This window comes from Felis catus, chromosome E1, assembly GCF_018350175.1.
Source record: "Felis catus isolate Fca126 chromosome E1, F.catus_Fca126_mat1.0, whole genome shotgun sequence".
In the NCBI taxonomy this organism is placed as follows: domain Eukaryota; kingdom Metazoa; phylum Chordata; class Mammalia; order Carnivora; family Felidae; genus Felis; species Felis catus.
In genome coordinates this window covers 17,324,593-17,342,519 of record NC_058381.1, presented here as the reverse complement: position 1 = coordinate 17,342,519, position 17,927 = coordinate 17,324,593, and the positions used below count along the sequence as shown (strand labels likewise).

The 17,927-nt window shown below is 37.4% G+C and overlaps 1 protein-coding gene across 2 annotated transcripts in view; it reads left to right on the top strand.

Annotated features, from left to right (window-relative positions):
* Positions 1 to 16,721, top strand: part of TAOK1 (TAO kinase 1) — a 144,882-nt gene extending 128,161 nt beyond the window's left edge. Inside the window, exons 20-21 of one of the 2 annotated variants that reach the window (XM_045044975.1) lie at positions 2,616 to 2,642; positions 7,370 to 16,721. In XM_045044975.1, the coding sequence (XP_044900910.1) occupies positions 2,616 to 2,642; positions 7,370 to 7,831 (489 nt within the window). In that variant the 3' untranslated portion in view covers positions 7,832 to 16,721. The remainder of the gene's footprint in view (positions 1 to 2,615; positions 2,643 to 7,369) is intronic. The other variant, XM_003996465.6, reaches the window with a different exon arrangement.
* The last annotated feature ends 1,206 nt before the right edge of the window (positions 16,722 to 17,927 follow it).

Below are 17,927 nucleotides of genomic sequence, written 5' to 3'. Positions count from 1 at the left end.
TATACTGTATTCTTACAGTAAAGTAAGCTAGAGAAAATAAAATATATATTTTTTAATGTTTATTTTTTGAGAGAGCGCAAATGGGGGAAGGGCAGAGAGAGAGGAGACAATGGATCCGAAATGGGCTCTGTGCTGACAGCAGCAAGCCCAAGGTGGGCTTGAACTCATGAACCAGTGAGATCATGACCTGAGCCAAAGTTGGAAGCTCAACCACCTGAGAGCCACCCAGGTGCCCCGAGGAAAAAAAAAATATTATTGAGAAAATACATTTACAGTACTGTACTATATTTACTGAAAAAAACCCACATGTAAGAGGATCCATGTCATCCAAACTTGTGTTGTTTAAGGGGCAACTGTAGTAGAATATCAGTTGTATCTAGGATTCAGAGCTATGTTCAAGAATTCCTGGGCCATAAGCTCCCAACAGCTGGTATAGTCTTAGGTCCATTGTAAGTGAATACTTTTCTAATGGTCTTGCCTAATGAAAGTTGTCATTGTTTCTGGATAAAAATACAATGCCTTCTTATATTAAAAAATAATAGTCTAAAAAAATCCACTAAGATGTTACTATTTCCCTGGGACAGCTGTCTTTATTGCTGGCTTCTTTGAGAGGTATTTGCTTCTATAAATTATCTCAGTTATGTTTCTCACTCAAGATGAGAAACATAGAACACATATAAAATTTGAGAAGAATCTAGTTTGGGGATAAGCAGGTGGCTCTGTTCGTTAAGTGTCTAACTCTGGATTTTTGCTCGAGTCATGATCTCACGGTTTGTGGGTTTGAGCCCCACATCAAGCTCTGCTCTGGATTCTCTCTCTCACCTCTCTCTGCCCCTCCCTGCTCGTGCTTTCTTTCTCTCTCAAATAAATAAACTTCAAAAGAAAAAAGAAAAATCTAGTTTGTACTATGTACAGATTTCATAAATATTCCAATTTGAATATTTAAAATTCACTGTAAAGTTCTGTCTCTTATGCTTCAAAATTATCACTAAAAGGAAAACTACTATAGTATTGTAGAAATAGTGTTGTGAGAGAAATATAGGTACTATTATAATATATTTGTATTTTTATAGCTCCACCTAGTGGTTGAGAGTTAAACAGTGCTAATTAGTATCTTACTTAGGTACAGTCTTATTTCAATATATGAACCAAAGTTTACATGTTCTGCAAAGCCTGGTGTAAAACTGTACCCACTGGTAAAGACACAGTGGTACTCTCCTACTGCGTAGGAGTACTGCTCCTACTGCGTAGGGGGACTGTTAGTCCGTTTTGAAAAGCAGTTTGGATGTATATGTTGAGCTTTAGAATTGTTAAGTATTTAATATTTTAAGAATTTAGTCTAAGGAAAAGAAATCCAAAATATAGGGGGGAATATACATAAAAATTATCACTATAACATACTTTATAATGGTTTAAAACACCTAACCATCTAGGTTACTGGAAGGATGGGGGCTCAGGCAGGGGTGGAGGATGGATTAAATGGGTGATGGGGATTAAGGATGGCACGTGTTGTGATAAGTCACTAAATCCTACATCTGAAACTAATACACTGTATGTTAACTAATTGGAATTTAAATAAAAACATGGGAAAAAAAGAAAAAAGTAAAACACTTAACCATCTGAAATAGAGATATGATTAAGTAATTATGGCCAAGCCAATGAAATCTTCTTACTCAGCCATTTAAATGATGGCTACAAAGACAGTATTAATATGGGGAAATGCTTATGATATGTTGAATGAAATAAAAATGACAAATTATACTTAAAGTGAATTGAAAGAATGCTAGTAGTGGCAATATTAATACAGAGATTTGAGTGATTCTTCTTTTTTTTATTATTTGAGAGAGAGTGCCCGCAAGCGAGTGGGGGAGGGACAGAGAGAAAAAGGAGATAGAAAATCCCAACCAAGCAGGCTCAGCACTGTCAGTGCAGAGCCCGATGAGGGCTCAAACCCACCAACCGTGAGGTCATGACCTGAGCCGAAATCAAGAGTCAGACACTAAAGCAGCTGAGCCACCCAGGTGCCCCAATTGGTTGTTTTTTATTTTTAAAATATTAACTTTGATAATGGAAAGTGCTTATGATAATTTAGTATTAATAATAAAAGAACAATAGGGTGATAAATAGTGCTTTGAGTTGCTGCTTGATTTTTAGGGCTAATGTTTACATTTCAAGTGAAGTGCATGACTATAAAGTAGTTGGGTCATTTGGCAACTACCAAGTCCATGTACCTTCTCTACAAAAACTTTGAAAATTTTTAACAGCTATTTTTCTGCACTTTGTACCTACTGGTTGTACAGATAAGAAACAGTCATCTGAAAATAGAGGTGAAATCAGAGTTGTTCATAGATGAATAACAATTCTCTTTGAAGATTGCTTTCAGCCTCCAAATGAACCAAAAATTGTTCATTTAGGTTGTTGAGACACCAACAATGTAAGCTGCACTTGACTCACATGAGGTCTTACTACAACTTGTCTTGCTCTTCCTTTACATAAACAGCAAGATAACATAACTATAAATGTTAAATTCCATGTGAATTTTATACATGCATGAAAAGTGGCAGTGTCTCTGAAGTATAAATGGGCTTTTTTATTATCATTGAATTTTCTTTCAGTATTTCACAGCATCAACAACATGGTTGGTAGGTGTTTTTTTTGTGTTTGTTTTGTTGTTGTTATTGTTGTTTTTGTTTTTATAATTTTTTGAGGGGGAGGGCAGAAGGAGAGGGAGAATCTTAGGCTTCACGCCCAGTGCAGAGCCAGACGTGGGGCTCGATCTCATGACTGTGAGATCATGACCTGAGTGGAAACCAAGAGTTGGATGTTCAACCGACTGAGCCACCCAGGCACCCCTCAGTATGTCATAGCACCAACAACATGGTTAGTAGTTTTTAAGTAAGAATCGACAATTGGAATATTTTATAGGACCTTTCTTTGTGGAACATAAAAATAATCACATTTAATTTCAAAGGAGATGGGTTGGAAGAGCCTTTCAAAAGTCTTAATTATGGTAATTCTTATCTACCCAGTGAAACCACCTTTCTAATTTTCAGAAATAACTAACATCTTTTAAAAGAAATGGGAATTAATATAGCCCATCACAAATCTTAGTTTTCATTTTTATCTTGTTGAAAAATGTTCTGAGTTTAAGTGACAAAACTAATCAAAATTAAAACTGTGCTTACTAGATAAAAGGTTGAGAAACATTAATGTGTAAAATATATATGTATATATGTATCTGGTTGCTGTACCCCAACCAGACACACAGATACGTATATATTTTTAAGTAGGCTTCACACCCAGCACAGAGCCCAGTGTGGGGCTTGAACTCATGACTGTGAGATCAAGACCTGAGCTGAGACCAAGAGTCAGATGCCTAATGAACTGAGCTGCCCAGGTACTCCAGTGTGTTTAATGCTTTTGTCATGAGTTTCCTTCATAATATGCAAGACATCTGGATCAGTTATATACTTAGCACATTCTCATCATTTATTAGATCCCTTGAATTAAAATAAATGCTTTTAGCAAATGGATTTTTGAAAGTTTTACATAAAAATATTTAAAAGAAAAATTTGAAGTTCTTTGAATCCTTAGAGATATGTAAATTCTATATGAATCGGGTATTTTATATAAAGAGAGTAAAAGTGGAAAATTATTTTACAAATTCACAATCATTTTTCTTAAAACTTGACAAGCTTAGGGGCACCTGGCTGACTCAGTAGATCATGCGACTCTTGATCTCGGGGTTGTGTGTGAGTCCAAGCCCCATGTTGGGTGCAGAGATTACTTAAAAATAAAACCTTAAAAAAAAAAACTTAAAAAAACAACTTGACAACTTTAGAAAAACATAAATAGAAATTAAGATGTCTTTACTCCCACCATTCAAATCACCACAGTTAACAATTTGATGTCTTTCCCTCAGAAAAAGCATTCATGTGTAATCTTAAGTTCTTCTTCAGCCTTGGTATGAAATGCTTACTGTAAAACTTTGTAACACTTTAGTACTTAGAATGTTCAATAATTTTCATACTCTTCTTACTGGAATCCATCTGGCCATAATAATTATTATTTTATCATTTTCTCGTGCCCTTACACGTGTTCCTTCTGCTGAAAATATCTTTTCCTCCCCTTTGTCTTCCTGGTAAATCTGTTTTCTTCCTTCAGAATCCAGTTTCTGCCACCTCCTCTGAGAATACTTTGCCCTCGTCTCTCTCCCTTATAGAGTGAATCACTCCATCCCTTTTTATTTTTGTACCTTATAAATTCGTTATTATGTCTTACCACATTCTATTGAGATTTTGTATTTGCATGTGTCTCCCATGCTAAACTTCATATTCTTTAAAAAGGGTACTTCTGAAAACTTGATACATAAGAACTAAACATTTGTTGAATTAAAGTTCTGCAGAGAGGTGACTATTGGCTTAAATCATCAAATACCTTGATATCTGATTTAATGCTCCTTTATCTCTTTTTATCTTTTAAAAACTGTTTATGGAAATTTTCAAACATACACAAGTAGGAATTAGTACAATGAAATCCCCAAGTACTCACCACCCAGCTTCAACAGTTATTAATATTTTGCTAATTTTTTCTTATCTATCCCCCTGCTCCACACGCACAGCTTTATGTGGTGGAGGCAGGAGGTGGGGAAGAATGTCTGGAGTATTTTAAAGCAAATTTCAGCATACCATCATTTGACTCCTAAATATAGGTAAAGACTTTTTGAATTTAACATAATGATAATTCCATTGTGATATCTAAGAAAATTCATAATAAAATTTTAATATTGTTTAATACTCAGTCCATGCCTAAGTTTCCCCTTTTATCTCAAAAATGTCTTAAGTTGGTTTATTTGGATTGGGGCCCAGACAGAGTCTACACATTGCATTTGGTTAATTTTTTTTTTTTAAGTTTTTAAAATTTATTTAGAGAGAGAGAGAGAGAGTGAGCTGGGGAGGGGCAGAGAGAGGGAGAGACAGAATCCCAAGCAGGCTCTGTGCCACTAGTGCAGAGCCTGACATGGACTTTGAACTCCTGAACTGTGAGATCATGACCTGAGCCAAGACCAAGAGTTGACTGCTTAACCAACTGAGCCATCCAGGCACCTCTGGTTAATTATCTTTTAAGTCTTTTAGTCTGTAACCACTCCTGCCCTCCCCCCTTTTTTTTTTTACTGAGGATTGGATCATTTACTCTGTAGGAATTCTCACATATGAATTTGACTTATTTCATTTTTGTGGTGTCATTTAATGTATTCCTGTCTCCTTCATATTTCCTGTAAACTGGTAATTAAATCTGGAGGCATGATAATATTTAGATTAAACTTTCTTTTCTTTCAAAAAATTTTGCAGGTAATTTTCATAAGGGTTACTGTGTACTTCCTTTTGCATCACATCAAGAGATACATAATGTCTAGTTGTCTCACTTTTAAGTGATATTAATATTGATCAGTGGGTTCAGGTTTTGTCCATCTGATCATTCAAGAGTTCTCTATCAACCTTTTTTTTTCATTATCTATTGACTATTATGTATTTTTTAATATTAAAAAAATCATATACAGCCAACTATCTTTATTTGTAATACCTTCCAGTTTTTCAGAACTGATGATGATGGCTACCCAGCTATGAATCTTTAGCTACATAGAATCTTCTAACTTTTTAATGAAAACTTTTTAGGTTTTTTGGTTTGTTTGTGTTCACTTAAAGTTTTGGTCTGTCTAGAATATGGTATTAAGATGGGGTTCCATTTCCTTCTAGATATTAGCCAATTGTGCTTGCATTATTTTTTTTCCCATTAAGTACTGCTTTTGTCTTGCATTAAAAGCCTGCAAACTGAGATCTTCATTCTGTTTTACTAATTATCTGTTTCACACCAATACCATATTTTATTAGAGTGACATTATGGGATGTCTGATAGGGCTAGTTTCCCCTTACCCACGTTTTTTTTCATTCATTTTTTTACCTAATGAATTTAATAGCCATTTATGATAATTACCTTGATTTATTTTTTTAAAGTAGTGTCTGCACCCAGCATGGGGCTTGAACTCAAGAGTCACCTGCTGTACTAACTGAGCCAGCCAGGCACCCCTGCCTTTGCTTTTAAGAATTTGACTTTGGGGTGTCTGGGTGGCTCAGTCAGTTAAGTGTCTGACTTTAGCTCAGGTCATGATCTCATGGCTCATGAGTTTGAGCCTGCATCGGGCTCTGTGCTGACAGGTCAGAGCCTGGAGCCTGCTTTGGATTCTATATCTCCCTCTTTCTGCCCCTCCCCTGCTCACACTCTGTCTCTCTCTCTCAAAAATAAATAAACATTAAAAACCAAATTAAAAAAAAAAAAAGAACTTGATTTTAACCTGAAACTAATGTAACATCAACTATATTAAATATAAAATCATCTAATTTAATTAAAAAATGTTTTTTGAATGTTTATTCAACATTCAACAGGCTCCAGTCTCTTAGCTGTCAGCACAGAGCCCAACACGAGGCTGAACCCATGAACCGTAAGGTCATTACCTGAGCTGAAGTCAGACACTTAATCCGACTAAACCACCCAGGCACCCCTAATTTAATTTTTAAAAAAGAACGTGATCTTACACATTAAAAAAAATAAATTGTACATGATTCCTGGAGTACATTTCTTTAATTTCTTTATAGAATTTTGTTTTAAGTTTTTATTTATTTATTTTTAAGTAATCTCTACATTCAGTGTGGGTCTGGAACTCATGACCCTGAGATCAGGAATCACATACTCTTCAAACTGAACTAGCCAGGTGCCCCACATCTCTTTAAATTCTTAAATGTGCAGGGCATCTGGGTGTCTCAGTTGGTTAAAAATCTGACTCTTGGTTTCAGCTCAGGTCATGATCTCACCATGACCTCATGAGATTGAGCCCTGCATTGGGCTCTGTGCTGACAGCGTGGAGACTGCTTGGGATTCTCTCTCCCTTGCTTTCTGTCCCTCCCCCACTCACATGCATGCTTGCTTGCACTCTCTCTCAAAAAAAAAATGAAAAAACTTTAGGGTGGCTCAGTCAGTTGGGCATCCGACTTCAGCTCAGGTCATGATCTCGCGGCTCGTGAGTTCAAGCCCCACATCGGGCTCTGTGCTGACAGCTCGGAGCCTGAAGCCTGCTTCAGATTCTGTGTCTCCCTCTCTCTCTGCCCCTCCCCCACTGACACTCTCTCTTTCCCTCAAGGATAAATAAATGTTAAAATTTTTTTAACTTTAAACATACATCCATAAAATAGCCAGAATGAACTATTTTATGATTCACTTCAAAGCTGAGTAATTACTGTTTCCTTAATTTATAGATTTTCTTTTAAATAAATCACCTTTTTTTTTTTTTGCTTTCCTCCCCAACCCCAAACAGATTGAGGAAGAGATGTTGGCTTTGCAGAATGAACGCACAGAACGAATAAGAAGTCTGTTGGAGCGCCAAGCCAGAGAAATTGAAGCTTTTGACTCTGAAAGCATGAGACTAGGTTTTAGTAACATGGTCCTTTCCAATCTTTCCCCTGAGGCATTTAGCCACAGCTACCCGGGAGCTTCTGGTTGGTCTCATAATCCTACTGGGGGTCCAGGACCTCACTGGGGTCATCCCATGGGTGGCCCACCACAGGCTTGGGGCCATCCAATGCAAGGTGGACCCCAACCATGGGGTCACCCTTCAGGGCCAATGCAAGGGGTACCCCGAGGTAGCAGTATGGGAGTCCGCAATAGCCCTCAGGCTCTGAGGCGGACAGCTTCTGGGGGACGGACAGAGCAGGGCATGAGCAGAAGCACGAGTGTCACTTCACAAATATCCAATGGGTCACACATGTCTTATACATAACTTAATAATTGAGAGTGGCAATTCCGCTGGAGCTGTCTGCCAAAAGAAACTGCCTACAGACATCATCACAGCAGCCTCCTCACTTGGGTACTACAGTGTGGACGCTGAGTGCATATGGTATATTTTATTCATTTTTGTAAAGCATTCTGTTTTGTGTTTACTAATTGAGATGTCATAGCATTTGGCTGCCGGGTTTTGTTTTGTTCTTTAACTTCTGGAAAAATTTTGAAAGGGGGAATTGTGTGTATGTAAAAAGAAATTGGCTAGATTGGGGGTAATTTTTGAACACTGCAAAAATAGAATACAGCATAGTGGCGTGAGTCATCACTTTGGGGCTACTGTATTCTAAGAAATTTGTGAAAAGATCTAAAGCCTTCCCCACACCCCAAATTCTTATGAGCCACTCACAGCAGGCAGGCAGCATATGTTGAGCCAAGTGATTATGGAAACACACCTGTATCCCCTCACCAGTGTATTTTCTTTATTAAATTGGTCTGACTTCTCGGCCTCATTTGGAGTAAAAGAGTAGAAATTCACGAACACTAAAGGGTTGCATTGACTTTTACAGAGAGTAGAAAACAACTTAGTTCTTTTTCTGAATGCTGCATAGGTTTGTCAGTTTTTGTTTTTGTTTTGTCCGTTCAATTGTGCCTTCTTTGTGGCATGGTGAGATGGAGGTGCTTCAGGAGATCACAAGTTGTGTGGGAATTGCATCAACAAACCTGTGAGCCTTCAAAGGGGAGACTGAAAGGTGAGAGAGGCCCCTGAAAGTTCATGTGGTGGGTATGTTCAGCAGCAGAGTGAGGAGATGAAGCCTATATATCCTAATGTTTTATTGCTTTTACTGTGATATCTCATCCTAGCTAAGCTCTATAACTCCCAAGACCCCAAACAGTACTTTTACTTTGTACAAAAACAGACATATAGCCAATATAAATCAAATGCCAGAGGTATTTGAAGGATGCCATGTTTGCAAACTGCCATCCATTGGAATTCTCATTACACTACATAGACATAATTTGATTATCCTCCCCCTTTTGGCTTATGGGATTTCCTGTTTACAAGTAGAATAGCCAATTATTTAAATATTTAGTTGCCATAGTGAACCAGGAGTCACTGAGCCAATGACTTTACCAGCTGCTGACTAATCCTCATCACCACTGTAGATTTTGCTGCATGTGCAGGTCCTTTTTTTTTCTTTTCTCCCTCTCTCTCTCTCTCTCTCTCTCTCTCTCTCTCTTTTTTTTTTTTTTTTTTTTTTTTGGCTGTTTTTGTTGCTGCAGTACTTTACAAACTTTTAGTTCCTTGAGACTTAGTGACCATTTGGCATCATGTTAACATCACACAGTAGGAAACACCACTTCCAGAAGTCTCTAGCCTCAGTGCTAAAGTACTACTGAAAAGGAACTATCAAGTTTGGCAAATTAAAAAAGACAAAAAAAAAGGTTAAGTAAGTTATAGTGGTCAGGGAATCTCTTAATGAAAGCTAACTTTTTTTTTTCCCCAGAGAGGGGCATGTTTTGTTTTGTTTTATGTTTTGCAATGAAGGATCAACCCAACGCTAAAAGTCAGATGTTCCTTGGCATTCCACACCCAGTGTGGAAATTGAGTTGAAGGTGGTTAAGGAGCTATGAGTATGACTTGAAGGAAAAAAAATGTCCTTCCCAGTGACAGATCAGAGTTTCTTACAAGTTATTGCCCTGCCCCCTCCCCAGTTGTCTTGAAGAACCCTTGCTACTAACTCTGGGTCCTCATTTTCATGTGGTCAGAGGACTCCTAGTTAGAATTCCCTAAGTCTCACTCAGTGACACCTAGACCTGAGTGATGACCAAACAGTAATCTATCACTGTTGAAATCTTGGTTTTTCTCAACCAAATTTAAGTGTTCCCCAGGTATGTCAGCCCAATCTCCATGAAGCCTCCCCTTTAGGAGTTTCTGGCATTCATTTAAAGGTAACTGGAAGAAAAATTAATATTTTAATGTAAATTTTTAAAAAACCAAGGTAACAGTAGAATTCACACTCAGTTTAGGCAGTGTTTCAGATAACACTATGATACATTGTCCTTTTGACCATGCTCACGATCACTAGTTATTAGGTGAATATAACATGCACTTGTCCTATCTAATAAAAGGGGCTTCTGATTTTCTGAATCTCTCTTTTCTGGCATTAAAATATTACCGTGTTTCAAACAAACTGAGATATATACCTGTTTGGAGGAAAATGATAGGAGAGCTCTTTAGAATTAATTAAATGTCCAAAAATGTAATGGAATTTTATATATTTCAAAAAACTATCATTCAGTCTGGCCAATCTGTACTACTGGAGGGGTGGAATATGGAAGCAGATCAGTTTTGCGTACGAAACTTTAAAATCCAAAATACTACCCGTGATACATGCTAGAGTCTACTTGTGGACTTAGTCAAATTGAGTTATTGAGTTCATATATACTTTTAAAATCATGATTGAGTACTGACTCCGCATGTCTGTCCAGTAGGGCTTTGTATCTGTCTGACTGAATTGCATGACAGCCAGTTTTACATGTAGGTCATGACTATACCTGGATTATTCCATTAAGTTAATTTAATTAAAATATTTATAGTTTGCAAAAATAATTTCACTTAATTGGTTTGTGTGATCTGACTTCTGAGGAATCTCATACATGGTAGGAATCATCAAAGAGTAAAGCTTGTAGCAGGAAAATATGAAAAGTTTTGAGAGATCCTAAAGAAAGAAGCAGGCACTTTCTGAGTCAGTGTACAAATGTCAACATTTGATCAAATTAATACTACCTCCTCCCCAGTGTTGGTGTTCACTTGGTATATATGTATTTAAGAAAATAAAAAGTATGGGAAATTTGTCCAGCATATCAGAACGTTGTAAATGCTATATCTGGTATCCAGAGCTTGGCAGTAAAAAGTTTCTTGTGTTCACTGTCTCTCCCATTTTTTAAGTTAGCATTTTAAAAATGCAAAACCTCATACCTTGAAATACATTATTCCTAATTGGGTGTCCTTCCTTTTGCACATACTTTTTCTCTTCTTATTAAAGTTAGCTCTAACCCCAAATTATAGGATCTGAAAGTATTTTCATGATATAGAGAATGTTAGCTGGAAAATGTGTTTATATTGTTTTTATTTAGAGCTGCCAGTCCTTTTAGTCCTTTCTATGCCTAGAGATGAATAGTCCTGCGTTTGAACCACCCCACAGGTATAATATGCTTGGTACCCAAGGCCAAGGGTTTATTGATAAATTGAACTTTTTAGCAAAGTCATTATGATTTTCAGCTACCTAGACATCAAGACCATTCAGTACACTAAAACTGTCCTTGACACTCCTCCCTATTTTTCCTCACCCCCCATCCCCAAATCGAAAACTCTATGAGTATCTTTCTCAGACCGTAAGGCTGACTTTAGTAACTTTCTACTTCTTTAAGTACTAAATGTCTGGCATTTTAAACTTTTATAGAATACATTGTGTTGGACACTGGAATAATACTGTTTATTTTCACCTGTGAAAAAATGACTATTGTACTTGAAACACCTCCTTTGCATTTCTCCATTTGTGCCATTCACTAGTGGAAATAAATTGTATTATACCATGATCTACTGGCTTTTTAAAACTGTGTTAAATATGCACATTTTGGTATAGTTATTATCATTTGTATGTATATACTGTATATACATATGAGTGTCTATATGTGTGTATAGATAGATGGATGTAATTCATACTGTACATTTCCATCAGGGTGCTTAAGGTTCTGTTATTTTGTTATTTCAGTCCTCAGTTAAGGCAAGAATGCATGTGTTTCTTAAGAATGCATATTCTGGGTTGATATTTATGAGAAGGTGGTCATTAGATGCAATCTTTTCTTTTTTACTCCCTTCTTAGCACTTGTGTGGGTGGAAAGAAAGTTAAGTAAATGTGGAACCATAAGTTGCAATGCAGTAAAATAATGCCAGGGGAGGAGCCAGTTAGTGTCTCTGTGAGTTTGTGTTGTGATGCAATAAACGATAAGTGGTGCAGAGAGAAATGAACCGTGGAAATTACAAACACTGGTGGTGATTCCTCTGCCAAGATGATGAAAAGAACCAGTAAGTCACAGTCTCCATGTGCGCGATCTCGGTGTATTTCTTAGTAGTGATGCCATTGATCCTCTTGCTCTTTTTACTCCATTGATACTAACACTTACACATTTTGCTAAGGACCAAAACAGCCAAGAAAGGAATTACTGCTAAAGCATCTAAGGTTCTCCTAAACGGTGAGATCAACAGGAAATGGCCACTGGGAGAGAAGGATATGGTATTGGTGTGGGGCTTTCTCCCTTGAGCTGCCTCTTCTTGCTTGCCAATAGTTAAGTTCTTCATGCACCTTCCAGCTCTTCTGAGCCACTACTATTCAAGCACAGATTTGGCCCAACACAGCAACCCTTTCCTGGGAGGTTTATATGGTCCTGCATTCTGTCCCATGCTTACAATGTGAAGTGTGTAGTGTGTATTCAAGTCAGAAAATAATATATTTAAGGTATAGAAGTGTGAATATCCTATAATGATGGAAGAAGAGGTTCTTGTTTCTTAGATAGAAAACTACCTTCTCTGAGGAACAAAGCCAAAACTTGGGCTGTCATCTTTGAGCTGCTTACCAAAATACAGATCATTATTAAAGAGAGACAAAGTCTCTCTTCTTTTCCCTCACCTAACATGATAGTGCCCCTGAGGTTGTAGCATTGCCTTTGAGAAGGCGCTCACTTACTCTTAAGTTGAGAACTGGAAATTTCCCATCCTCAGATTCCCTAAAGGATGAAGGCTGTGCTGTACACTTAGCAGACTTGCCTCTTGTATGCAAGGACTACTGATTGAAGTCTGTCTTGCTGTGTGTGTGGTTATGTTGTCTGCACTTTTATGAAATCACCACAATAGGTCTGCATTGGAAATGACTATTAATTTGTAAGGAAGTAAGTTTTATTTAAACATTGTCTAGAAAAAGAAAGTGAAGCTGAGAACTCTTCCGTTATTGTGCATTTATATTTTTCTGCTGAATTCCGGTAGCCCCCTTTAAAGTCACGTTGACTAAGTTTTCCCTTGTTTATATTCAAATTTCCAAAATTTCACTCACACAAAGGAAGAGAACCCGTTTGGCCTAATGACAGTCTTCAGATTACAAGAAATATAAATTAATATGCACCTTATCTGCCTCTTGTGGGTTTCTTAAACTTGCACTTCCCTCCCACCCACCCAAAAATAGATATCTTTAAAGAAAATACAGGCGGAGAATTAAAACTGGGGAGCCATTTACTATGTCACCATCACTGTTAACTGTTTCCCAGCAATCCTAACTTTTTGAAGTTGCGGAGAGATTATTTTGCGTGTATGTATGTGTCTGTCTGTGTCGGGTTTATTTTTTGATTTTAAATATACAATAAATTCTTCTTTAATGTAGAAAAAAGTGAATCCTCTCTGAAACAGGATGCCCACTGGATATACCAACCTGGACATCTGTAGGTAGTTTGCCATGGAAAAGTGGAGAGAAGATGAGATTTCTGAATGAATGAAAAGGGTGTCTTGATGCCCAAGGAGCCCTCCCCCCCCCCCCCCAAAGTACGGGTAATTCAGCCTGCACAGTTTCCTTTTCACTCATAGTTTTTAGCAATTATGAGTGAAAAATCATGTAATTATCTGTAAATATGTAGCTAACAAATTGACCTAGTTTCTGTATTTTTTTGTTTTTGTACTAAAGTTTATAAGTCTGTGCCAGCTAGAGAGGAGTTGCTGTCATTGCCAGTTGTGGTCCTAGCATCTAATCCTGAAACCATCCTAGGTGACATTTTTAGAATTAATGCTTAACTGTTGTTGAACAGGGGAAAGTGAAGCTTAATTGGTCAGGTTTTACATCTTTTGAAGCAAAGTCATTTTATTTAATATAATGATTACATGTTTTCGATCATGAATGAGGTAGGGAGCCTCCCTCCCCCAGTGGCCATGTTTACAGACGTGTGTTTTGTCTATAAAGTGCAAGAGTTTTAATGTTTATGTAAATTATGCAGGTGATAACATTATGGCTTGGAACTGTTTATTGGGCTCTGTAGCTGAACTTTCAGTGAAATGAACTATGTGAATTGCTGGCACATTGATCCCATTTCTGGAGTATTTTTCTATTTCCAGAATTGCATATGTTCCTTTGTCATTATCCCCACTAAACCTTTCTCTGAAATGCCTTGTAGCCTAAGGTATTACAGGCTGGTAAATATAGACGAGGGAAATGCATTTTAAAAAACCCGTGAACCGTCGTTTGTATGCATTCAGTACTGATATGTTTCAGTGGCAACTCTGAGGTCAGTGGAGTTTAGCAAAATGAGATACCAATGTTAATGAAAAGTGTGTACTCTTTGCTTTTGCATGGCTTGGCTTAGCTTCAAAGGTGTATTAGGGCCACTTGAAAGCATGAAAACCAGTTGTATGGGAACAGGTTTCTCTCAGTGGCACATTTTGCTTTTTCTGAGCCCTCAAGTACATTGCCTCAGCATGAACATTATCGTTACTATAAGTTGCACATGGTCATGGAGTGAATTACGTGATTTAAAAAGATGTAACTGCTTAATGTTTTCAGATTCTGGCTGGTCCATGTGACTATTTGGCACATATCAAACAGTGGGAGAGGGGTGTCCTGGACCCTTCTAACCCCCTTGTTGTCATAGACAACTATATTTAGTTTATTAAGATGTTGGCTGCCCCTGGTGTGTTGCCAGATAGCTCTTTTTTGGTGCCCATTCCAAATGTGCTTCCTTGCATTTCATAATATCAAAGAAACCACCACCCTTCTCCCTAACATTTTATGTGTTACACATTTTCTTCCACATTAAATGGGAATTGTGCCTACTTAGAGTGCCCCTCCAATTAATTACATGTATGTGTCCTAAAATAATCCAAGCCAGAGACACAAGGTGGAAGAATTTTTTTAAAAAGTCCACTTGAGGCCAGTAATTTATCTGACAAGATATTTTACCACATTATCTTGACACTTGATATATGAGCCTAGTAGGAGTTGCAGGTGGTTTCATAGGGCAAAATCCAAGTGGAGAGGATATGTGGGGTTTCTATTAGAAGATAATTTTCTTCGTATTTTACCTTTCCTTTTATGATCCTTCTGTGCTAGGTTAGAATAGGTTAATGCTCCAAATTTATTGAGTTTTGTTTTTTATCTTTTAGAGAAATTTTTACAAAAGCAATGGTCTGATGTAAATAACATTTTAAAGTAATAGTGCACATACCTTTCCCAGACTGTTCCAACCAGATAATTTGTAAATGCTTTAGAGTTTTTTAAATTAACACTTGTGTTGCTAAATCCTATTTATGTAAGTCTGCTAAAATTTTTAACCCATTTAAAACTTAAAACGAACATTTAAATAATGGATGGGTTACTCTGAGCAACCTAGCTTTCAGAACCCCCCTTGTTTTAGTGTATGAAAAAGCCTAATGCGCATTAATGAGGTTGGAGAGACTTTGAGAAATATGTATAGTGTATATTTTAAAACAGCTTTGCTTGTATTGTGAAGATTTAAAAACAAACTTGAGATTTTTAACGTAACTATTAACACAGTTTTAACATAAGTTATCCCACTGGGTTTAAGAGCATCTTGAATGTATAATCCTTTTGGTAACCCAGGTTGGTTTCTGCTTTCACCAGTCATCCAAACATATTATTTATGTTTTTAGTTTTATATACTCATTTCCCTTTGTTTTCCTCAACCAGCATGATTTTTTTGCACATGTATTGTAGAAATTTTTAAGAAAAGTTAAAATACATCGTTTTCTCTGAATTTCCTTCACTTCTCTCTTCCTTTCTACTAACCCCTTACCTTACAGGCCACATCGCTCCATTTGCATCATTTGTGCAAATGCCAGGGTTGGTTTTTATTTTTATTTTTGCTATTTACCTAAAAAAAGAAAAAAAAGAAAAAGAAAAATGCTTCAGTCAATTGCTTTTTTATTTAAAAAAGAAAAAAGAAAAGAAAAAAAGCTGTAACCTTATCATTTCCGAGTAGACCATTGAGAGATGAATGCACACCTGTAATGGCCCAGGACCAGCTCTGGTGGCTAAAGGGAATATGTTAACTAAGCAAGAAGTTCTTTTCTAAAAGTGGTTTATATTATTCACGATCTCTTTCCGTTATTCCCACAAGTCAGGGGTCCAGATAAAATGAGGGTTATCAGCTAACTGATATGTTATCATTGAGGTTCATCAATGAATTTGTACATTTCTACTTCCCTTTGGTGAAGGGAAAAATGATGATTTTGCAAGACCTAGATTTTGGCTTGGTTTCTTGCCTCCTTTTTTGGCAGCCTTCATCTTCTCATCTCCCAAAGCCCTTGAGCCTGTAGGGTTTTCGCGGTAGACAAAGGACTTGTGGTCTTTTAAAACTAGGACTGATTTTTTGGTGAGAGATTATCATGTTGAAAGTGATGTTCTGCCACTTTACTGATGACTAATTTTAATATACACAGTCCTCTCAATTTTCGGACCAAACAGATGCCCACAGTGGAGGCTTATCAAGGGTTGCAATGGGGAAGAAGCCTCTCCCTCACTGTCAGCACCAGCTGGTAAAGGTGACTGTACAGATGTGCATTTTCCTTTTGGTAGAAATGGTCCGCAGCACTAACTGGTAAGGCTTATTGTACAGTATATTGTCAGTATTCTTCTGGTTCAACATACCTTATAGTTCATATATAACCTGTATTAATTGTATAGATTGTGCATTTAAAGCTGTTACCAAGTTGTCAGAACATAAGAGCGAAAACAAGGTCATATGTAATATTTTGTTTGTAAGTATCCTTTGTATCATAGCAAAGGAAATGTTTAAAAAAAAATCAACTGTAATAAAGTAATTTTAGTACACAGAGTGTCTGCTTAGTTTTTTAAAGTAATTTTATTTCCAAAAGATCAAGTATATTTCAATTAAGTGACTGTTAATCTCAGGCACAGTGCTAGATGTTGGGGCTATTACAAAAATGTGTAAGATACAGGGAAGAGTGAACTCCCTGATACAGACATAAACCCTCCAGTCTAATGGCCTCAGATTCTCTTTGCCCAGAGAATGAAGTCGCTGATTGTGTTGTGGGTGTGAGGTGGTCCTCATTTAGGTTCTGATGGTTCGGTGCAGGTTCTGCGGTTTTATACAGACCCATGTTCTAGTCTGTGTAACTGCAGCTCCTCCCACCACACACAGACACATGAATGTATGTGGTTCATGGACCTTGTACAGAACTTCAAAAGGTCATTTGGGTGATTTTACCTTGCCTAATTTGAAAATTCATATTTTCTGCCCCTGTTTGGGACAAATTTCTAATCTAGCCCCATTGCTTAAAACACTGTTAAAGTGACTATTTTTGCCAGAGGCTAATTTGGGGAGAGGGAGTTTCATGTCTTTTAGTTAGAAAACATTTTTTTTAATGTTTATTTTGAGAGAGAGTGAGTGAGCAGGGGAGGTGCAGAGAGAAGGAAAGAGAGAGCATCCCAAGCAGACTCTGCGCTGACAGTGCAGAGCCTGACACGAGGCTTGAACCCACAAACCGTGAGATCATGACCTGAGCTGAAACCAAGAGACGCTTAACCCTCTGAGCCACCCAGGTGCCCCTAACTAGAAACTTTTAAGTGTCATTTTAAAAAGTAGAATTGTTACCTGCTTTATTGAAGAGAATACTGTCTGAAAAGTACTTTTAACTTTTTAACACAGCTTTTTAACTTCTAGTGTGTTGATACTGAGCTATTTCTACATTAACATTTTATGTAGTGTAATTATGCAGGAGATCCAAGATTAGATCCCAGATCTCTTATGGCCAGCATTTCCAACCTCCTACTTAGAATTTGGAGGAACTCAAAAAAGGTTTAAGAAACAAGATTTCTAGGGTGCCTGGGTGGCTCAGTCGGTTAAATGTCCGACTTCAGCCCAGGTCATGATCTCGCAGTCCTTGAGTGCAAGCTCTGCATCAGGGTCTGTGCGGACAGCTCAGAGCCTGGAGCCTGCTTTAGTTTCTGTGTCTCCCTCTCTCTCCCTTCCCCACTCACACTCTGTCAAAAATAAACATTAAAAAACATTAAGGA